Consider the following 16882-nt stretch of genomic DNA (forward strand, 5'->3'; position numbering starts at 1 on the left):
CTAGATGAAAAAAATGAAACAAGTGATACAAAATGGAATGGACAGGGAGGGGAAAATGGCAAGGAGAATTAGTAGTAAGAATCAACTGCAATAAACCTCACCCAAGAATTGAATTCCTAGAAAATTAGAATGAACCAAAGAGAAAATCATCATAAGCTGTGAATGACTCAAGGGAGAGTGGAGAAATGCATGCTGGGGAGTGGTAGCTACGCTGCAAGTGTTTTTCCAGGAATGATATTTGGGTGAGACATGGAGAAATGACTCAATAAGACATTAAGAAAGAAATATTAAAACAAAGCAAAAAATTGACTCCAGATCTATTGCCATTTCTGCTCTGCAATTCTGCCTTCCCTTAGCTGGGTAAAGGTATAAGGAGAGGCTATTCCATTCATTGGAACAGATTTGAGCATCAAAGGGAACCAAGGCACCAAGGTTCTGGAGAGATCAGAATGAGATCAGTGAAGAGCAGTAGTTTAGGTTGGGTGAAATGTTGTGTAAGTTAAGGGGACGGTTGTGTGATAAAGCTGAAAAATGGACTGGAGCCAGGTTCTGAGGGACCTAGATGCTGCTTAAGTAAGTTATAACATCTATCAGCCTTGGTTTTGTCCTCTCCCAGAACTGTGAAGGTTAAATGAGATAATATTTATAAAGGAGTTTTGCAAATCTTTAAAATGCTATTTAATTGATAGGTATTGTTTACCATTATTATTTCAGTTGATTCTCTACCCTTATATCTCTGGTGTTCAAAGAACCTTCCCCTTTCCACATTGTCCAAAAAAAAAAAAAGAAACTCTGGATTAGGATGACCACTTTCTTCTTGCTCTTGAATTAATAACACCTGAGTGTGTTCCCCTTAAGATGGAGAAAAGGCAATAATCCCAGAGGCCTGAGCTCAGAGACAACAGGCACGGGGATGGCTAAGTAAAATAAAGCAACAAAATGAGGTCTGATTGAGGAATCAGGTCATTTGGTGCCTGAAGAAAAACCACTCAATTGTATTCTCTTCCTTACCACTGAACACCTAGATAGGGCTGGATTTCCACATGGCAAAACCTAGAGAAACACAGAGACCCCAGTTTTTTGAGCTCTGAGGGTCCACTCATGCACTGAGAGGAGTCTTTTGTGGAAAGGATTGTTTTACATCCTTTGGGGATATTATAAACATTTTCTACCTTGGGAAAAACCTACCTAGAGTGAGGGAAGGAAGTTCATTTTCAAGATACAATCATTACATATCTGTGGGTCTTGGTCTCTCATCTGTAAAAGCAAGGAGTTGGGCTTGACATGGGAAGTTTCATGTCTTCCTTCAAATCCTTTGTATTTAGCATAATATCAAGCATACAGCAAGTGCTTAAACAATTCTTGTTGACCAACTAGCTAACTGGGGGAAGGAGCTGACTTTGTAATCAGAAAACTTGCACTGCTATTCACTAGCTATGTGACCTTAGGGAGGGAATGAGAAAGAATAGATGAGAAAGAGGGATTCTGTGACAAGTTCAAATCTTTCCAATAATACTTGCCAGCTATGTGACCCAGGACAAGTCACCTAACCAATGGCCAGAGTACTTTCTGAGACAATGTTACAAGGTTTACAGTTTGCATTGATGTATGGAGTTTCCATGCTAGAAGTTTCTTATTGGACCAAATCATGGGTCCTAAATGTATGAGGCAGAAATCTGAGTCAGCTGACCTATGTGGGAAGATTGGAGTCCAAGGCAATTCACAACTGTATCTCTATACATGAAGCATCTTCAGATTTCCTCCCAGCTCTGAAATACTTGGGTTTTATGATTTTAACTCATGCTTTAAATATTCTTTATCTTTTTATTTATTGTTCTCTTTTAGTCTATACCTGCCCCCAATCTCTGCCACTCTACACCTTATTCAACACAAGCTCCCAATGTTGTCTAAGACAACTCTTCATATGTGTTATATTTCCTATGGAATAAAATTCAAACTCAAACGAGCTACCTGCCCTAACCAGACTTTTCTGCTCACCATTCATTAAACATATTCTTCCCTTTCCTACCTTTCATCCTGTTCTCTCCACCTGAATTCGCCTTTTCTTTTTCTTAATATTACCAGTCTCATCTTTCTCAAAAAATTACATCCATCTTTTATGGGCCTAAGGTGCAGGTCTGACCATATTATTCCTCTCCTCAAAACCCTTATTGACTCAAGGATAAGATACATATTCTTTTATTTAAGGCTCTCTTCAGTTTCTCTAACCTGCCTTTTTTTGTTCTATTACTTCAATTTATACATCTAATATTGTAGTTCAACTGGACTTTGATCTGATCCCTAAATGGATCAGTCTGTCTTCTATCTTAATGTATTTACTCAGCCTGATGTTACTACCTAGGAAGTATTCCTTCTTCACTTTCACTTGCTAATATTTTTCTCTTTCTTTAAGCATCATTTCAGGTGCTGTCTCTACTATGATTCCTTTCCCACTGCTAGGACTGTGATCTCTCTGTTTTCAGATATTACCCTTTGTTCCTTACCTTTTCTACATACTCTGTAGTAAACTTATTTGTTTACATAGTCCATAAGTAGATTGTAAACTCATTGAAGGTATAGATTGTCAATGTTTAAATTTTAGATCCCTAATAACAAGTATAAAACCTGAAATGCAGTTAACACTTAATAAATATTTATTGACTGAATAAAGACCAGATTCAGTGGCAAAATATGGGAAAGGGCTGGATTTGGAGTCCAGATTTGGGATTGAATCCTGCTTCTGACATTTAGACAAGTTGTTTAATTTTGCAAAGTCTCAATTTTCTTATCTGTAAGATAGATTTAATAATATTCCCACTAGTTACCAGACATACTCACAGGGCTATTGTGAAGAAAGTAGTTTGCAAGCCTCACGTACTATATTAATGGGCAGTTATTCATATTCAAAGACAATGTTATATTCTTCATCAAGTCTTCTTTAATTCCTGCCATCTTCCTTCTCTAAAAGCAAAATAGTTTTTATTAGTACTATCTATCACACTTAAGACACATAGACTTCTGGGATAGTAGGAGGAGTCACTGACTAAAAATAATTGTCCTTTTCAATGACATTATTCACTTAAAATCTGTGCATTTCTACATATCCTTAAAACTATAGCAGAATGTGGAAGACTGAGTGCTATCACATTTTTAAAAAATTGGCAACATTTAAAATGAAATTTTCAAAATACACGTGCAAATGATTTCATTTCATGCCACCCAAGACATGAAAGGTAAGACATGAAAGGAAAAAGTGACTTGCCCAGAATCGCATATCTAGCAACTATCACATGTAAGATTTGAACCCAATCCCAGCTGAGCTACATTGTACTACCTCTTTTTGAAATGAATTAGTTTGGAAAAAGGAAAAGAAACAAAATATCCTAACCTATCTCTTCATTTTACAATTGAGGTAATTGAGGCAAACAGCAGTTAAGTGGCTTGTTCAGGGTCATACAACTAATAAGGGTTTGGGCTAGATCTACTGTTCTATAGCTGCTACTCAGCTGTCACTAGATATTTTTAATAATATGCTTAATTTCACCTACTTATACAATCTCTTCAGAATCTATGTATGTTCACACACACTAAAGAATTACAGGTTTCTTGAGGACAGGGCTACAGATTATTCCTATTATCCTGGCTATAATACTCTTTATGAAAGTCCTTCCAAAATCCTCCATCACAGCAGGTGTATTTTTGGTGCATCTTTTAGAAGGCAATCTCTGGTATGATTTACAAAACAAAGGACCTTTCAGGAACAGGCCTTTGGATCAACTGGGTGGCCATCACCAAAAATCCATCCTCTGTAAAGGAGAATTTTTAAAGTTTTGAAAAATTGAAAAGGCTCATTTCCAAAAGTCTAGCATAAGGTGATAAGTGTCTTTGGATACAGTAACTCATTTAAACTATCTTCTTAATCCTGGAGAGTCATTGGTGGAGGAAGGATGTAAACTGATGAATTCACAGACCTCTCACTATGCATATTTGTTTTACTTACCAGTTCCAATCCTTGATGACTTCCAAAGGGCTTTTCCCTTCAGAATGGATGACTTTCTTTTGATCCTCATGATAGTCACACACATCCTGACAAGTTTGAAAGGTCTTCATGGACATCCTGAATCTTTGAGCTCAAAGGGTCCCACCATGAGTTATTAACCTGAGAGGTTGTGAACTCATTTAAAAATATTTATAAAACTGTATTTCATATAATTGGTTCCCTTTGGGAATCTATTTTATTTATGCATATAATATCATGAGAAAGGATCCATTGGTTTCCCAATGACCACAGGGGCCTATGACATAAGCAAGGCTAAGTACCTATATTAAACAGGGTAATTTGTGGGGAACAGTGCTCAACTTGGCATAAGAGATGCCATGTACTACTTGTAGGACCCTAGGCCAATTGTTTCACTGCTCCAAGCTGCACTGTGTCTATCTAGAAAAAGAAGATATTGTGACTTTTTTGTACTATCTACCTTCCAGGGTTCTTAGGAGTAAAATGCTTTGAAAAATTGAAAAGTCATGCTCTGTAAGGACAAGTTGGTATTATTATTATCTCCAAGACTCTCCGTTGCAGAACTAAAATGTATCAGTAGAGATATGTTCTCATCCAGATGCCTTATCTCAATGAAAGCAGCAGTCCTGGCTAATAATTTATCTACTCAAATCCCTTTATTATACAGATTAAAAAACTGAGATTTATGGAAATGATATGACCTTTCCAAGATCACATAGGTACTCAATAGCAGAATCAGGAGTAGAATCCAGGATTATGATCATTAGATCCGAGATTTAGAATTAGAAATAGTACGTTAAGTCCAACCCTCTCATTTTATAGATAATAAAGTTTAAAATTTAACTAGAAAGGTTAAATAACTTGTCTAGAGTTACACAGCTGGAGATGAACCTTCCTGATTACAGTTTCAGCTTTGAATTCCACGATGCTACATTGTCTCTGACTTAGAATCTAGTGCATTTGCCATCACACTACATAACTTTTCACACACATACACATACACATGCGCGCGCACACACACACACACACACACACACACACAGACCCATACATACAAATCCACACACTGATCTTCTTTTTGTTCCATTTTAAAATGCATATCCCCTCATTTTAAAATGAGGAGGAGTAACAGAATGTGTCAATCATACTGTTGTGTGAATCCACCAACATTTACTGATCATAAGCAATACTCTAGATGCTGTCCTAAGTGCTGAAAAATATGAAACTACCTACTTTCAAGGAGCTTACATCCACGAAACAGTCCTTACTCTCTCTTAAAATATATATATATATATTAATAGCTTTCAATTTTCAAAGTGAAACAGTCCTTAGTCTTAAGGAAATTACATCCTATCAGGGATTCAACTTGTTGATATATAAACAAATACAGGAAAAATACAAAATGAAATAAAAGAGTATAATAGAAGGTAGTCAGGGAGGGAAAGCAGTTATTGGGGGAGAGAAGGAGGATCAGGAAAAGCTTCCTATACAGCTAGTGCTTAAACTATGTCTTGAAGGAAGACAGTGATTGGTGGAGAAATAGCCAGGCTACATTGGTCACAGCTTTTGCAAAGACAGAGATGTGGAAATGAGTTAATAGACCTTTGTTTGAGGAGAGATCACTTCTTTGTGCTTATCTTTCCACTGTATTCCCACTTCCCCATTGTTCTTATGCTATCAGTCAGGTGGAAAAACCTTAGTTGCTTAAATCATCTGTTGATTTGATGGAAAGTGCTAAATCCTATTTTCTAGGAAGCTATAAGTAGTTTTTTGGAGGCTACTCTTTTTAGTCCTCTATATCAGTGAGTCTTCCATGAGCTGGCTCTAATAAAGTTTCACTTTGCTTAGGCTGAGACATTGGTGAGATCCCCTTTGAGATACGTGTGAGTAGATAAAAATGTCATTTGTAGGTCTGATTATCTTTGGTGGAAATTGGCCATGGTTGCCAATTTTTGCTTTTGCCATCCTTTCTTCTTGATCTGATGGAAAAAAACACATCATCAAAAGGTTTGTATAACCTCCAACTTTAGTTGAGCAGAAAAATAAGCTGTATTTAATAAAAATGGGCCTGAAAATTTTGTCCAGTACTTCTCTTTCTCTTCTTTTTTTTAATTTTAAGAGAATCCAAAGTGATCATGGATTATTCCTTTGGTGTCTGAATTTTGTCTTTCTTTGGCATGGATAGAATTTCTCTGTACATCTGAGGAATAGAAGGACAAATTAAAAAACCCTTAATTATAATACAGTCTTTATCTTGAGTAAGAACTATGTCTGAGCTACTGACTCAATTCCCTTTTATTCTGTGGCCTGTAGCTGTGTGGGCCTCTTTGTGTGTCACTGGAGACAGTCTGGGAAAGTGTGTCGGCCCCTTCTTAGAATAATGTTTTTAAATGATTAAATTATAACATAAAAATTAAAAAGGAAACTCATTAGTGAATGGATAAAGATGATGCTTAACTGGTACTTTCTTGTAAATTGAGCTAAAAGAGGAACAACTCATAGATCACAAGAAACATGGACTAAGATATATGCTGTTATATCTCACATAAAGAATATAGTGCTTTTCAAACGGTAAAGTATTCTAATAATGCTACGTTTTATTATTGTTATTATTAATAAAGTGTGATTCATCTCACATAAATAAAATTTGATTAAGAGAAATGAAAAAAGCATGTTGAAAGGCCAGTTGGTGTGGTGGGAAGAGCATGGAGCCCCAGTGTTAGTAGAAAGAAAAGTTTGTATTTCTTGTGTGAACCTAGAGAAGTCACTTAACTTCCATGAGTCTAAGTTTCCCTTTCTGTAAAATTATACACTTTCAGCTATAATACATATGATTCCTCATTCCCAGTAGAATATAAGTGCCTGGAGAATAAGAACTTTTCATTTTTGTCTTTGTTATTTCCAATGCCTTGCACAGGTAGATACTTAATTTGAGTAGATATTTAATAAAGACTTGTTATGTTATGTAATTGTTATTCACCTGATATGAGCTAACCTGTAAAGTGCTTTGTAGTCATTAGTGGCATTAACACCAGTGGCAGTTTTGATTCTTATGGGACCCTTACCAGCTGACATGAACAGTGGGGTCTTTGAGAGGAGCACTGAGAGTCTCAGTGGCTGCAGTCATGTTTACTTGGGGTGAGGTCAGAGGTTGGGTTGGGCAGGCTAACAAAAATGCTAACTTGACTTTCCTTTCACTTCCCATCAGGGACCCATGTGATGGAGGGCTCGGGCAGGATGCTGGTCACCGCTGTGGGAGTGAACTCTCAGACTGGCATCATCTTTACCTTGTTGGGGGCTGGTGGTGAAGAGGAAGAAAAGAAAGACAAAAAAGGTAACTCCCCACCCTCGTCACTATTGTTCCCGAGTCCAGCCTGTGCCATTCTTTTAGGAACTTGGCTGGGGGCAGCCAAAGAAATGCTTTCCACAGTATCATCCACTCTCAAATGCAGGCAGATGCCTTCAGTATTTACACCAGCTGTGTCGTGTTCTGCCCTTAGGCAATGGACTCTCTCTCTCTTTCTCTTTCTCTCTCTCTCTCTTTTTTTTTTTTGGTAGTAGTTTTTTTTTTTTTTTTTGTCTTGTCATGTCATATCATTCAACCCACCCAAATGTTTTTTTTTCTGTTCTTTGTGCCAGGTGGGATTGTTGATATCATGTTCTGTACTGATCCATTACTCTCTTTAAGGATATCAAGAAAGGAGACTGCTGTCTCTATCTATGCCTTTTGGATTGAGTGAAACTACAAGGTTGCCTAAATTCTTCTTGGTTTCCACTTGACCTTGTATGCTATGCATATAGTACTGATAATCACTCCCGGTCCACTCAGATTGAACAGGAATGGTAAATGTATGCTTTCTCACAACAGCCAGAGGAATAACCCAAACTTGTGATTTCTTAGATAATGATGTTTTGGATGCCAATGGTCATGAACCTAGGCTGAATCAATGCAAATTACTGTAAAGGGAAGATGATCCATCAAACAAGGGAATTGAGACAGAGAAGGGATTTGGAGTGAGGAGGTGATGTCAGAAGGTAAAAATGATAGAACAAGATCACTGCCAATCTTGGAAAATCCTGAAAAATTTGCCCATCCTCCCTCTTTGTGGCACTAGTATACATGCAGCTGGATCAATAGTGACTTTGATTGGCTGGGAGTACTCCAGGACATGGGAAAGAAACCATGAGTCGAGGTCTTGATGAATGAATCCTTGCTACCTCTATTTAGGACTATAGGCTTCCAAGTTGTGAGAAACTTTTAAACTTAACCCTCTCTCACCTTGCAAAGAAAATAGAAAATAGTTTCTGAGTGACACTAATGTCTGTGATGAGAAAAAGCTCTGCCCTTCATGTCCAGCAACTAAGGATTATTTTTGTTGCACACTAAAGCCTCTCCAAACATCTTCAGATACCCAATTTCCTGGTCTGAATTCCAGACTATTTAAAGTTAATTATTTCCCAGCTGTTTAATATATGACCTCATAATTCTGAATTTTTCTTAAGGAAAATTGTTTTTGAGGATTATACCCAATTGCTTTCTTTACTCACAAAGTTTAGTAAAACTTTCACATTTGGACTTTGTAAGATTCCAGTTGGAGACCTGACAAAGAGGATCTTAATAAGATCTTCTTTTATAGCTCCCTACAGAAGGATGGGTTTGATCACAGACAGCCTACCTTCTCCCTTTTTGTCATCTATCCAGGACTGGGTAGTTCTCTGTGATCACTAGCTATGTTTGAAACCCAAGTAGTAGTCCAGCTGCGTCTAACCAGCAGGGCTAGAGATTTCAGAAAGAAGGGCATTAGTGGTGTTCTGCTTGAAAGAAAACATATAGAGTAATTGCCTACATAGTCCATATACCGAGGAAGCTAGAACATGTAGTCATCACCAAGCCAGTACTTTTCCTCCTGTTTTCCTTGGTATTCCTAAAGTGAGCATCACAGAACCTCATTTTAACAAGAACGTTTGAATGAAGAACATCCATTTTGAAGCTTGGATGAGACACTTCTTTTTGGACCTTAGTTTGCTTCTCTAAAATGAGGGGGTTAGACTAGATGAACTCTTGGGTTCCTTCTATCTTCAAATTTAGGGTCCTATGTTCCTACCCTGTCCTAAGAAGTTTATTACTAGAAATATTCAATGTGTTGTCACCTTTCCTATAGTATGAAGAACTGCAAATCACCCACTCCCTAAAGGGGGTGGATCTAGGCTCTCATAGGGATGTGTCTTTTCCCCATTCTTGAGCCTATTCAGCTTGGTTCTGAATCATGAAAATGAAGACATGCTGAGGGCAGGGGTGGGACTTAGAGAAGTTCATTGAATCAAGAAGCTACAAAACACTTCTTTGGGACATTCAGAACTCTACACTACTACCTCTCAATTCCAGAATGTCCATTTCTTCAGAAGCCTGTCATTAATGATGTCCACTTATCAGTTTACATTTCAGTTTGAGCCAGGTGTGTGTGATCAAGTGTAAATGTGTATGCATATGTTAGAAAGAGAAAGTGCATGTGTGTGGATATTAGAGACATAAAGTATGGGTGGAGGGAGAGAGAGAGAGAGAGAGAGAGAGAGAGAGAGAAAGAAACTGTCATATTTCTCCATCATTAATATATTTTAAAAATCATCACACAGGTGTGACCAAAGTGGATGGCCTTCAGCTTCCAGGTACAGTAAGAAATACCTCAGGGTAGCTGACATTTTTAATAGTAGCACTGTCCTCCAGGGGACGCAGGGTTATGTTTACAGAATCCACACATAAACACACCATGCTACAAACCACTACTCAACATTAGATAAAACAATTCAGTGATACATGGCTGATCATGATATATATGCCACCATAAAATATAGGAACCTAAATACATGATCATGCCACATGACAGTCTCACCTCATAGCACCATATTGCACATCATAACAATGCAACAGTATATATGTACCATAAAATATGACACACCGCAATAAACTTTAACTTTATAACACCACCATATAGTGTGACATAACCCATATTCCATTATGGAGTATCACAGATGGCTCATTACAAATCCACACAACATCAAACCACCAAATACATTACCCTAATTTATGGTACATGAACATTCTTCTTGTGATTAACTTTGCCAAAGTGAGGAATGGAATAAGATGTAACTTTGGAATTCTTGATGTTTTTGAGAATTAAAATGGAGTGATCAGAGCCAATCAACATATTGAAGACATACCCACTACATTTTGTTTTATTTTACTTTATTTTATTTAGTGAAATGTAGCATATCACCTTGTGGATTAATCATTAACCTTAGGATCATTGACTTCTTGGGTCTCTAAAACTCCCTTTATTGGGCCCAGAAATTCCAGGAGTGGACTGGCTTCCTTGTGATAATGGCCTGTCCTGACAAGGTGTTAGCTGGGACTGAATCGAGAGCACTAGATCACAGTTAAGCTACTCTCGATTGTTCAGTCATTCTGGGAGTATGGATCCCATCAACAGACCCGGGAGTATGTCTCCTAAGGGTGGATGGTATTGTTTCTCATCTAGTTCCACACCAGGAAGGCTGAAATACATGAAACTCAGCCAACCTGGGTAGGTGGGAAAAGGGCATTCCATCTCTAGGTGACCCATCAGAGTCCCACTCCAACTAGAACAATCCTAAGCATCTCTAGCAGAGTGGGACTCAGTCCTATACAATCCAGCCTTCACTGATTATCTTCCCATATTTATTTTCAAGATGTTCCATATCTCAGTTGTCCCCCTGGCTTTTATAACATTTTTGTGATGGCATTTCATTTTTCTAACATTACGTTACTTAATTTCCAGCCAAGTTTTTTTTCCCCTCAAGAGAACAGAACCACATTAATTCCATGAATGTTGCTATTTTGTCATGTGAATTTGTTCATGTTATTATTATTACTACGTACTATTCTTTTTATCCATTATTACTCAGTAGATTCTTCCCACCCCTCCCACCCTCCTGCAGCTACAGATGGTGCAGCAGGTGCAAATACCACCGATAATGCAAATTCCAGCTTAGTCAATGGTACGTCAAGAATACTGAGCTTTTGGGTTTTCTTTGGTGGACTTCTCTTCCAATTCTGTCTCTCTCCTTTCTCTTTCTTTCTCTCGGCTCGCCTACTCTTCTCAACAGCACACATGGTGTATGTGCATGTGTTATCTTGGGATAGTGCCTCTTCTTTTCACTCTGACAGTAGCTTATAAGAGGGGCCACGCTACTCTCAACTCTCAGGGTGAGGTCACGCTCAGCGAGAGCTCAGCCCCTCCTGAGAGCCACCTGCTTCGCAAAGGATGCCTGTCTCCTCAAACGGGTCCTCGGTGCCCCTTTGGCGAGGTTGTGGCTTTGGAATGGAGCAAGGGGAGAGGAGGGTTGATAAAATTGACTTAGTATTTGGTGAAAAAACCTCACCAAACCCTTGCAATCTGCTCCCTCCAACACATGCTCCTTTCTCCCAGCGTGACGCTCTCATAAGCCTACTTAGTCTCACCATAGCTTTGGGAAATCAATGGCCCGGGGTCAAGAATCTGGTTCTGAAGCAACATGACCATGCCGTGGACCGCTCTCGGTTCTGAGCATCGGCACCCATGAACATTTTACGTGAGGGAGAGATGTCTTTGTTCATCTGTTTGCCCGTGCTTCTGGCTTGGCCTGAGGGTTAAGCGTCAAGGGCTCTGGTCCTTCACTCCAAAATCTAACCTCAATGAATTTTGATATTGTCTCACTTACAGTTTCATGACCCCATCCTGTGGCATGCTGATACTTTAGCCAGAACCTTTCTTCATAGTCTTTTCAATCATGAATGGGTAGACACTTTAGCTTAGGCCCTGAAGTAGCTCTTTCTTTTGTTTATTTCTCAATGATTCTGGACTAGCATTATCTGCTGTTGGCTGTGCTGTGCGGTGTATGTTTCCTGAAATTCTGCATTCTTTTAGAGCACCTTTGGAGTAAGGGAGGGGGGAGACTGGGGGGGGAAATCTGGCTTGGTTTGGGTTGGTCTTGGCCTTGACCTTAGTGGGTAGGCCTCAGGAGCTTTGGTGCACACCAGGAATGAAGAAGGGGAGCTTTGTTGCAGGTTGGCGGTGATCACAGTCAATCAGGATCCTTTTTGTGGACTGGCCAAATGATGGGATTGGAAATGGGACTGAGGGAGATGGCTCATGGGAAGTGTGTTATTAGACTGTTAAGCAAAGCTGAATTTAGGGAGGATGCTAAGATACCCTGGTATTGAGCAGGATAAAGCAGATATTCTCCCAGGTATCTCCTATTTTTTAAAACAAGATCAGTCCTGTTTCCATTCAGCTTCCTACATCATAGGCAACACAAACTATAGGATTTGTGGGAAAGAAACAAGATGGAAGAAAAAGGCTTCCTTTAGCTCTCTTAACATATTCATTGTCTTGAGCTTAATCAGACTATGTTTGCCCTCAGGAAATCACTTGCAACATTCCAGCCACATCTTATGGTGAAATATGTCTGTGCCATGACACCTTTGAAAGTGTCTGATGAACATATACAGGCCATTGCAAGGCCAGGTGGGAGGGATCCCTGCAGAAACCACTGGGTCCTCTGCACAGGAATTTTGGCCGGCTGCCCAGTATTCACTCAATGCAAACTCCTTGAGAGAGGGCAGCTGTTAATTAGCTTCCTCCCTCAGCATTACATCATGTAGAAGAAGGTGGGGATGGGTTGCTTTGACTGATTCAGGCAGCCCTGCTGTGGATTTCAGCTGGAAGGACATAGTAGAAAGCTCTGAGAAAACTCTACAAAAAGTTTAAGAGCAGTAGTCTGTGTCAGGGAACAAACTATTTTCTCCTGAAAATTTAACTGAATTTCCTGACAAAAGGAGTGGTAATCTGTGTCAGAAAAGAGCTGTAACCATCCCATGATACTCTACTCATAGCTCTGTACAGTAATGAAGATTTATAGTGAAGAGTGATTACTTTCCCCCTCCCACCCCTCTAGGAAGGGAGCTCCCTTCATAAGGATAGTTTCCTGAAAGGATGTCAGCCCGAGGAAAGCAGGAGGAAGCAAACAATCTAGGTTTCCCTTTAGCCTTAACACTTCCCTTCTTAAATGAGATGGGAGGGGGGAAGTTGGTCTGTGACATACTCTCTGTCAGTGGCAGCTGTGTTTAGTGACAAAATTACTTTTGCAGAAGCCCACTTCCAGGACAAGAAAGTGAGAATCCCTCCCGTGCTGAAGGGCAGCTCAGTAGCTTCTTAAAGAAACGTGGCCCCTGGAGACAAGAGGGAAATGAAGGCTTTGTGGTTATATTTAGAATGCTATTTTGGGAGCTGATCTGAGCTCATCCCCTTTGTGACTGCAGTAAGCTGTGAAGTCTGGTTTCCTGGTTGGGAGTGGGCAGCTGTTCAGTAAGGCTTCAGTTAGAGTAAACTCACCTTGAATTTAGGGGCTATGTAGGGTGGTGAGTGTGGTAAAAGCATGGGAGGAAGCTCTTGAAGCTGATAAAAAGCTTAAGAAACAGAACATCACAGAGTAAAAGCTTTACAGGAAGCTTATTCTCATGGGGGCAATTTACAAGCTCCAACTCAATCTCTGCTCCAGATCAAAGCTCATAGAAAAAGAAGTTATTTCCTTGATTCTTCTCTCAGAGACTGCAGTACTTCTTACCACATTATGACTTAGCAAAATAGCATGAAATTCCTCCTTAAGGGAATGTCTGTGGGGGGCAATGCACCCATGGATGGAGACCCAAATGCTTGGGGCATGAGCTGTGGCTTTGGAACCAGCTTAGGATGGATAGTCTTGGATGAAGGGAGAATCAGTAGTGGTTAGTGTAATACTCAGAGGATAGTAATTGGGATCTGCAGTATCACATCTCCCCCTCGGACCAGCCTCTTTCTGCTTTTAGCTTGATACTGTCATGGATCAGTTCCACTGTCTTTTCTTTAAAGGCCCAAGACCCTATCTTTATGTTTAAGGAACTGAGAGTAAGGGCCTGAGCTTCTTGATTTGTGGCTTTGGGTAGTATAATGGATTTGAGGAAGGAGAGCAATCCATTTGTAGTAAAAACTATTCAGGATAAAAATGCTGAGCTTCTTATTTCAGAGGGTGAGTGTTAGAGGTGTAGATCCTAATGTAAATTAGTAGAATTTTCTATTGGACATCTTCCCCCAAATATACAAATGCTGAATTTCCCATTAGTGCTGGAGACAATAATATGACCTTGATGCCCATTGTGGGATTAGGCTATCTGACCTGAGTAGTCCATTTTAGTATCAAGTTATGCATGATGGGAATGCATTTAGACAATGGAAAAAGGTGACCCACCTCTCCTAAGATTCCAGCAAGAGACATTTCCTTTGCTTCAAAGCTCAACTTTTCAACTCTTATGCAATTTCCTAGGCTAATCTAATTTTGGTTTTTCAACTTTAAAAGTTTTCTTCTTGAGCCTGTTTGAGCTACACAGACTCATGGAACTGGGTCTGTGTCTGGCCTTCTTCCAGGGATAATTGGAGGCTCCCTGACTTCTGGCCCCTTGTATTGTGATGTTTGTCTCTCACCAGGCCCATATCCCTGTCCATAGCTTTATCAACAGTCATTATGGATCACAAAGAGACTTCTTCTGTCTCAGATTAGACCCAGGGTCTTCCTTCTTGTAGAGCTTGACAGTGTTGGGGGAATGATCATTTTGGTTAAATGAGAACTGAGGAGAATTGTACATAATAAGCTCAAGGTTTTTTGTAAAATGGCTTCATTTTAAAGAAAGTTCCTCCAAGCTCCCATTTCCATCCCTAAAACAGCAAATGTTTAGTAATATTCACCTAGCCATACATACGTCCCCCAGCCTCTTATCCTCTATTTTCCTGAAAGAACAGGTTTGCTGGTATTTTCATGGCCATGTAGATAGGATTGGAATTAAATGATGAAATTAATGAATTGGTCTTAATGAGCACATGGTTATTTAATCAGAAACTATGCAATGCCAACAAAGGCTCTTTGTGCTCAATAAAATCATGCATTGAAGTCCATTCTTCCTCAGTAGGCTTAGTATGTTTTTTTAAACCCATGATTCTTTTAATTCACCCCTGAAATTGTTTATATTAAAAGGATGGCAGGATTTAGAGGAGGGAATTTTCAAAGGAACCAAAGCAAATTCTTTTCCTGTACATACTTCCTGTACATATTTAACTCTTTGATGACTGACTGGGGATTTCTGGAGGAAAGTGGAAAGGGAAGGAGAGTGCTCGATAACAGATGAGAACAATTTAGAGGATTCCAATGTCTCACTGATGGATGAAGTACATCAAAGTTTTTCTCTCTTTGCATCATCCTTAATGTTTTGAAATCATACACCAATGGGGGAGGTTTCCTTTCATATGACATCCAGGAGTCAAACTATGGCTCTTTCCCAGTAGATTTGATCATTAAAAAAAAGGAATTTCCAAGTCTCACCTGGGGAGTAAGTGATAACCTCTTACAATTGTAAATATTTAATAAAAATATATTTATTATCTTGGAAGTATTTTGTTTTACTTTGGGATCAGACCTATGTTTTCAACTATATAGGAGACTTCTGGTGTGGAAACTCCTTCTAGTTATGCCAATAGACATTTTCTTTGTGACTTACTTTCTTAGAGAGTTGCCTTGTGAAATAACTTGTCCAGAGAGTAACACAGATGGTATATCATAGGCAGGACTTAAAGCCTTTTCACAGTAACTCTTAAACACGTCCTCTCTCCCCTATGCCATGCTACCTCTCACCTTGGAAATTAGATAGGCAATATCATTTTGAATTTTATAGATGGTAAAACTGAGACCCAGAGCTTACTTGCCTTATCCAAGGTCTCACGACACAAAGTGTCAAGACCCAGAATTCATGTCTTCTGAATTCTGTTCTGATGATATGTTCAATGCATATGCACTTCTTATGCTTTATTTGTTCTATCTCTGTAGAACTAGTTCCCTTGAAGACAGAAAGGAAAACAGTTTTCAATAACTTGTCCCTAATTTTCTTTCCCCCATCTTATCTCATAGAAATAACTCTTAACAAAGCTCAAGCAAAGGCCAGCATAGCATATTTCTTGGCATTCAAAGATCAACTCTGCTATTCCTGAAGTGTTCTTGTATCTCAGTCTTCTGAGATAAAGAAACTACTTCCTTTCTTGTTCCTCTTCCTCCCCCTCTCTAGTGAGTTCTAATTGTCTTTTGGGAAATAGAATTCCTTGGGCAATTGATCCTTTCCAAAGGTGAGCAGCTTGAGAAACCAATTAGCAAACCTGCATTCCCTGTATTCTGATTATTTAGTGGAGGAAGTATAGGAATGTTGTATCACAGATTTAGAACCAGAAAGGACACTAGACAACAGATAATTCAAACCCTCAATTTATAAATGAGATAACTGAGAATTTGAGGGAAGAAATGACTTGAGGAAAGTCAGAGGTACTGAATAGAGACGTCACGGGGATGATGAGCAAAATGTGGTCAGCCAGGTACCTTTTTTGGACAGTACCATTTGGGATGGACTGGCCACCAAACATTGAAGAAAAAGGCTCTTTCCCTCTTTTTGGTTTTGAAGAATGCCAAGAGAGATAGCCCACACAGTGTCCTCTTAATGCCTGGATAATGAAAACATTTCCCTTGTGGCAGATTTTGTGAACTGTCACAGATCCTAAGGCACAGACATTGAAATCAATTAAAGTTAAAAAGTTAAATGGCAAAGTAATCCCTTGAGTTTTTATCCTTTCAACTTTTAAATGTATATCACTTTTTGACTAAGGGAAGCTGTATAGCACAGAGGGAAAGGGGGGGGGGAAGAAAATTTGGAGTTGGAAGACTAAGTTCAAATCTCAGGCCTGAGATTTGGTAGTTATTCCATTCTGGGCAAGCCTC

General features: G+C 39.2%; 1 protein-coding gene across 16 annotated transcripts in view; it reads left to right on the forward strand.

Annotated features, from left to right (window-relative positions):
• ATP2B2 (ATPase plasma membrane Ca2+ transporting 2) overlaps nucleotides 1–16882 on the forward strand; it is a 647176-nt gene that overhangs the window by 529216 nt on the left and 101078 nt on the right. For 11 of the 16 annotated variants that reach the window (XM_031955187.1, XM_031955103.1, XM_031955098.1 and 8 more), the window contains 3 exons: nucleotides 7227–7352; nucleotides 9653–9685; nucleotides 10994–11053. In XM_031955187.1, coding sequence (XP_031811047.1) covers nucleotides 7227–7352; nucleotides 9653–9685; nucleotides 10994–11053 — 219 coding nt within the window. The remainder of the gene's footprint in view (nucleotides 1–7226; nucleotides 7353–9652; nucleotides 9686–10993; nucleotides 11054–16882) is intronic. The other 5 variants (XM_031955150.1, XM_031955181.1, XM_031955175.1 and 2 more) reach the window with 2 other exon arrangements.

This window comes from Sarcophilus harrisii, chromosome 1, assembly GCF_902635505.1.
Source record: "Sarcophilus harrisii chromosome 1, mSarHar1.11, whole genome shotgun sequence".
Classification (NCBI taxonomy): domain Eukaryota; kingdom Metazoa; phylum Chordata; class Mammalia; order Dasyuromorphia; family Dasyuridae; genus Sarcophilus; species Sarcophilus harrisii.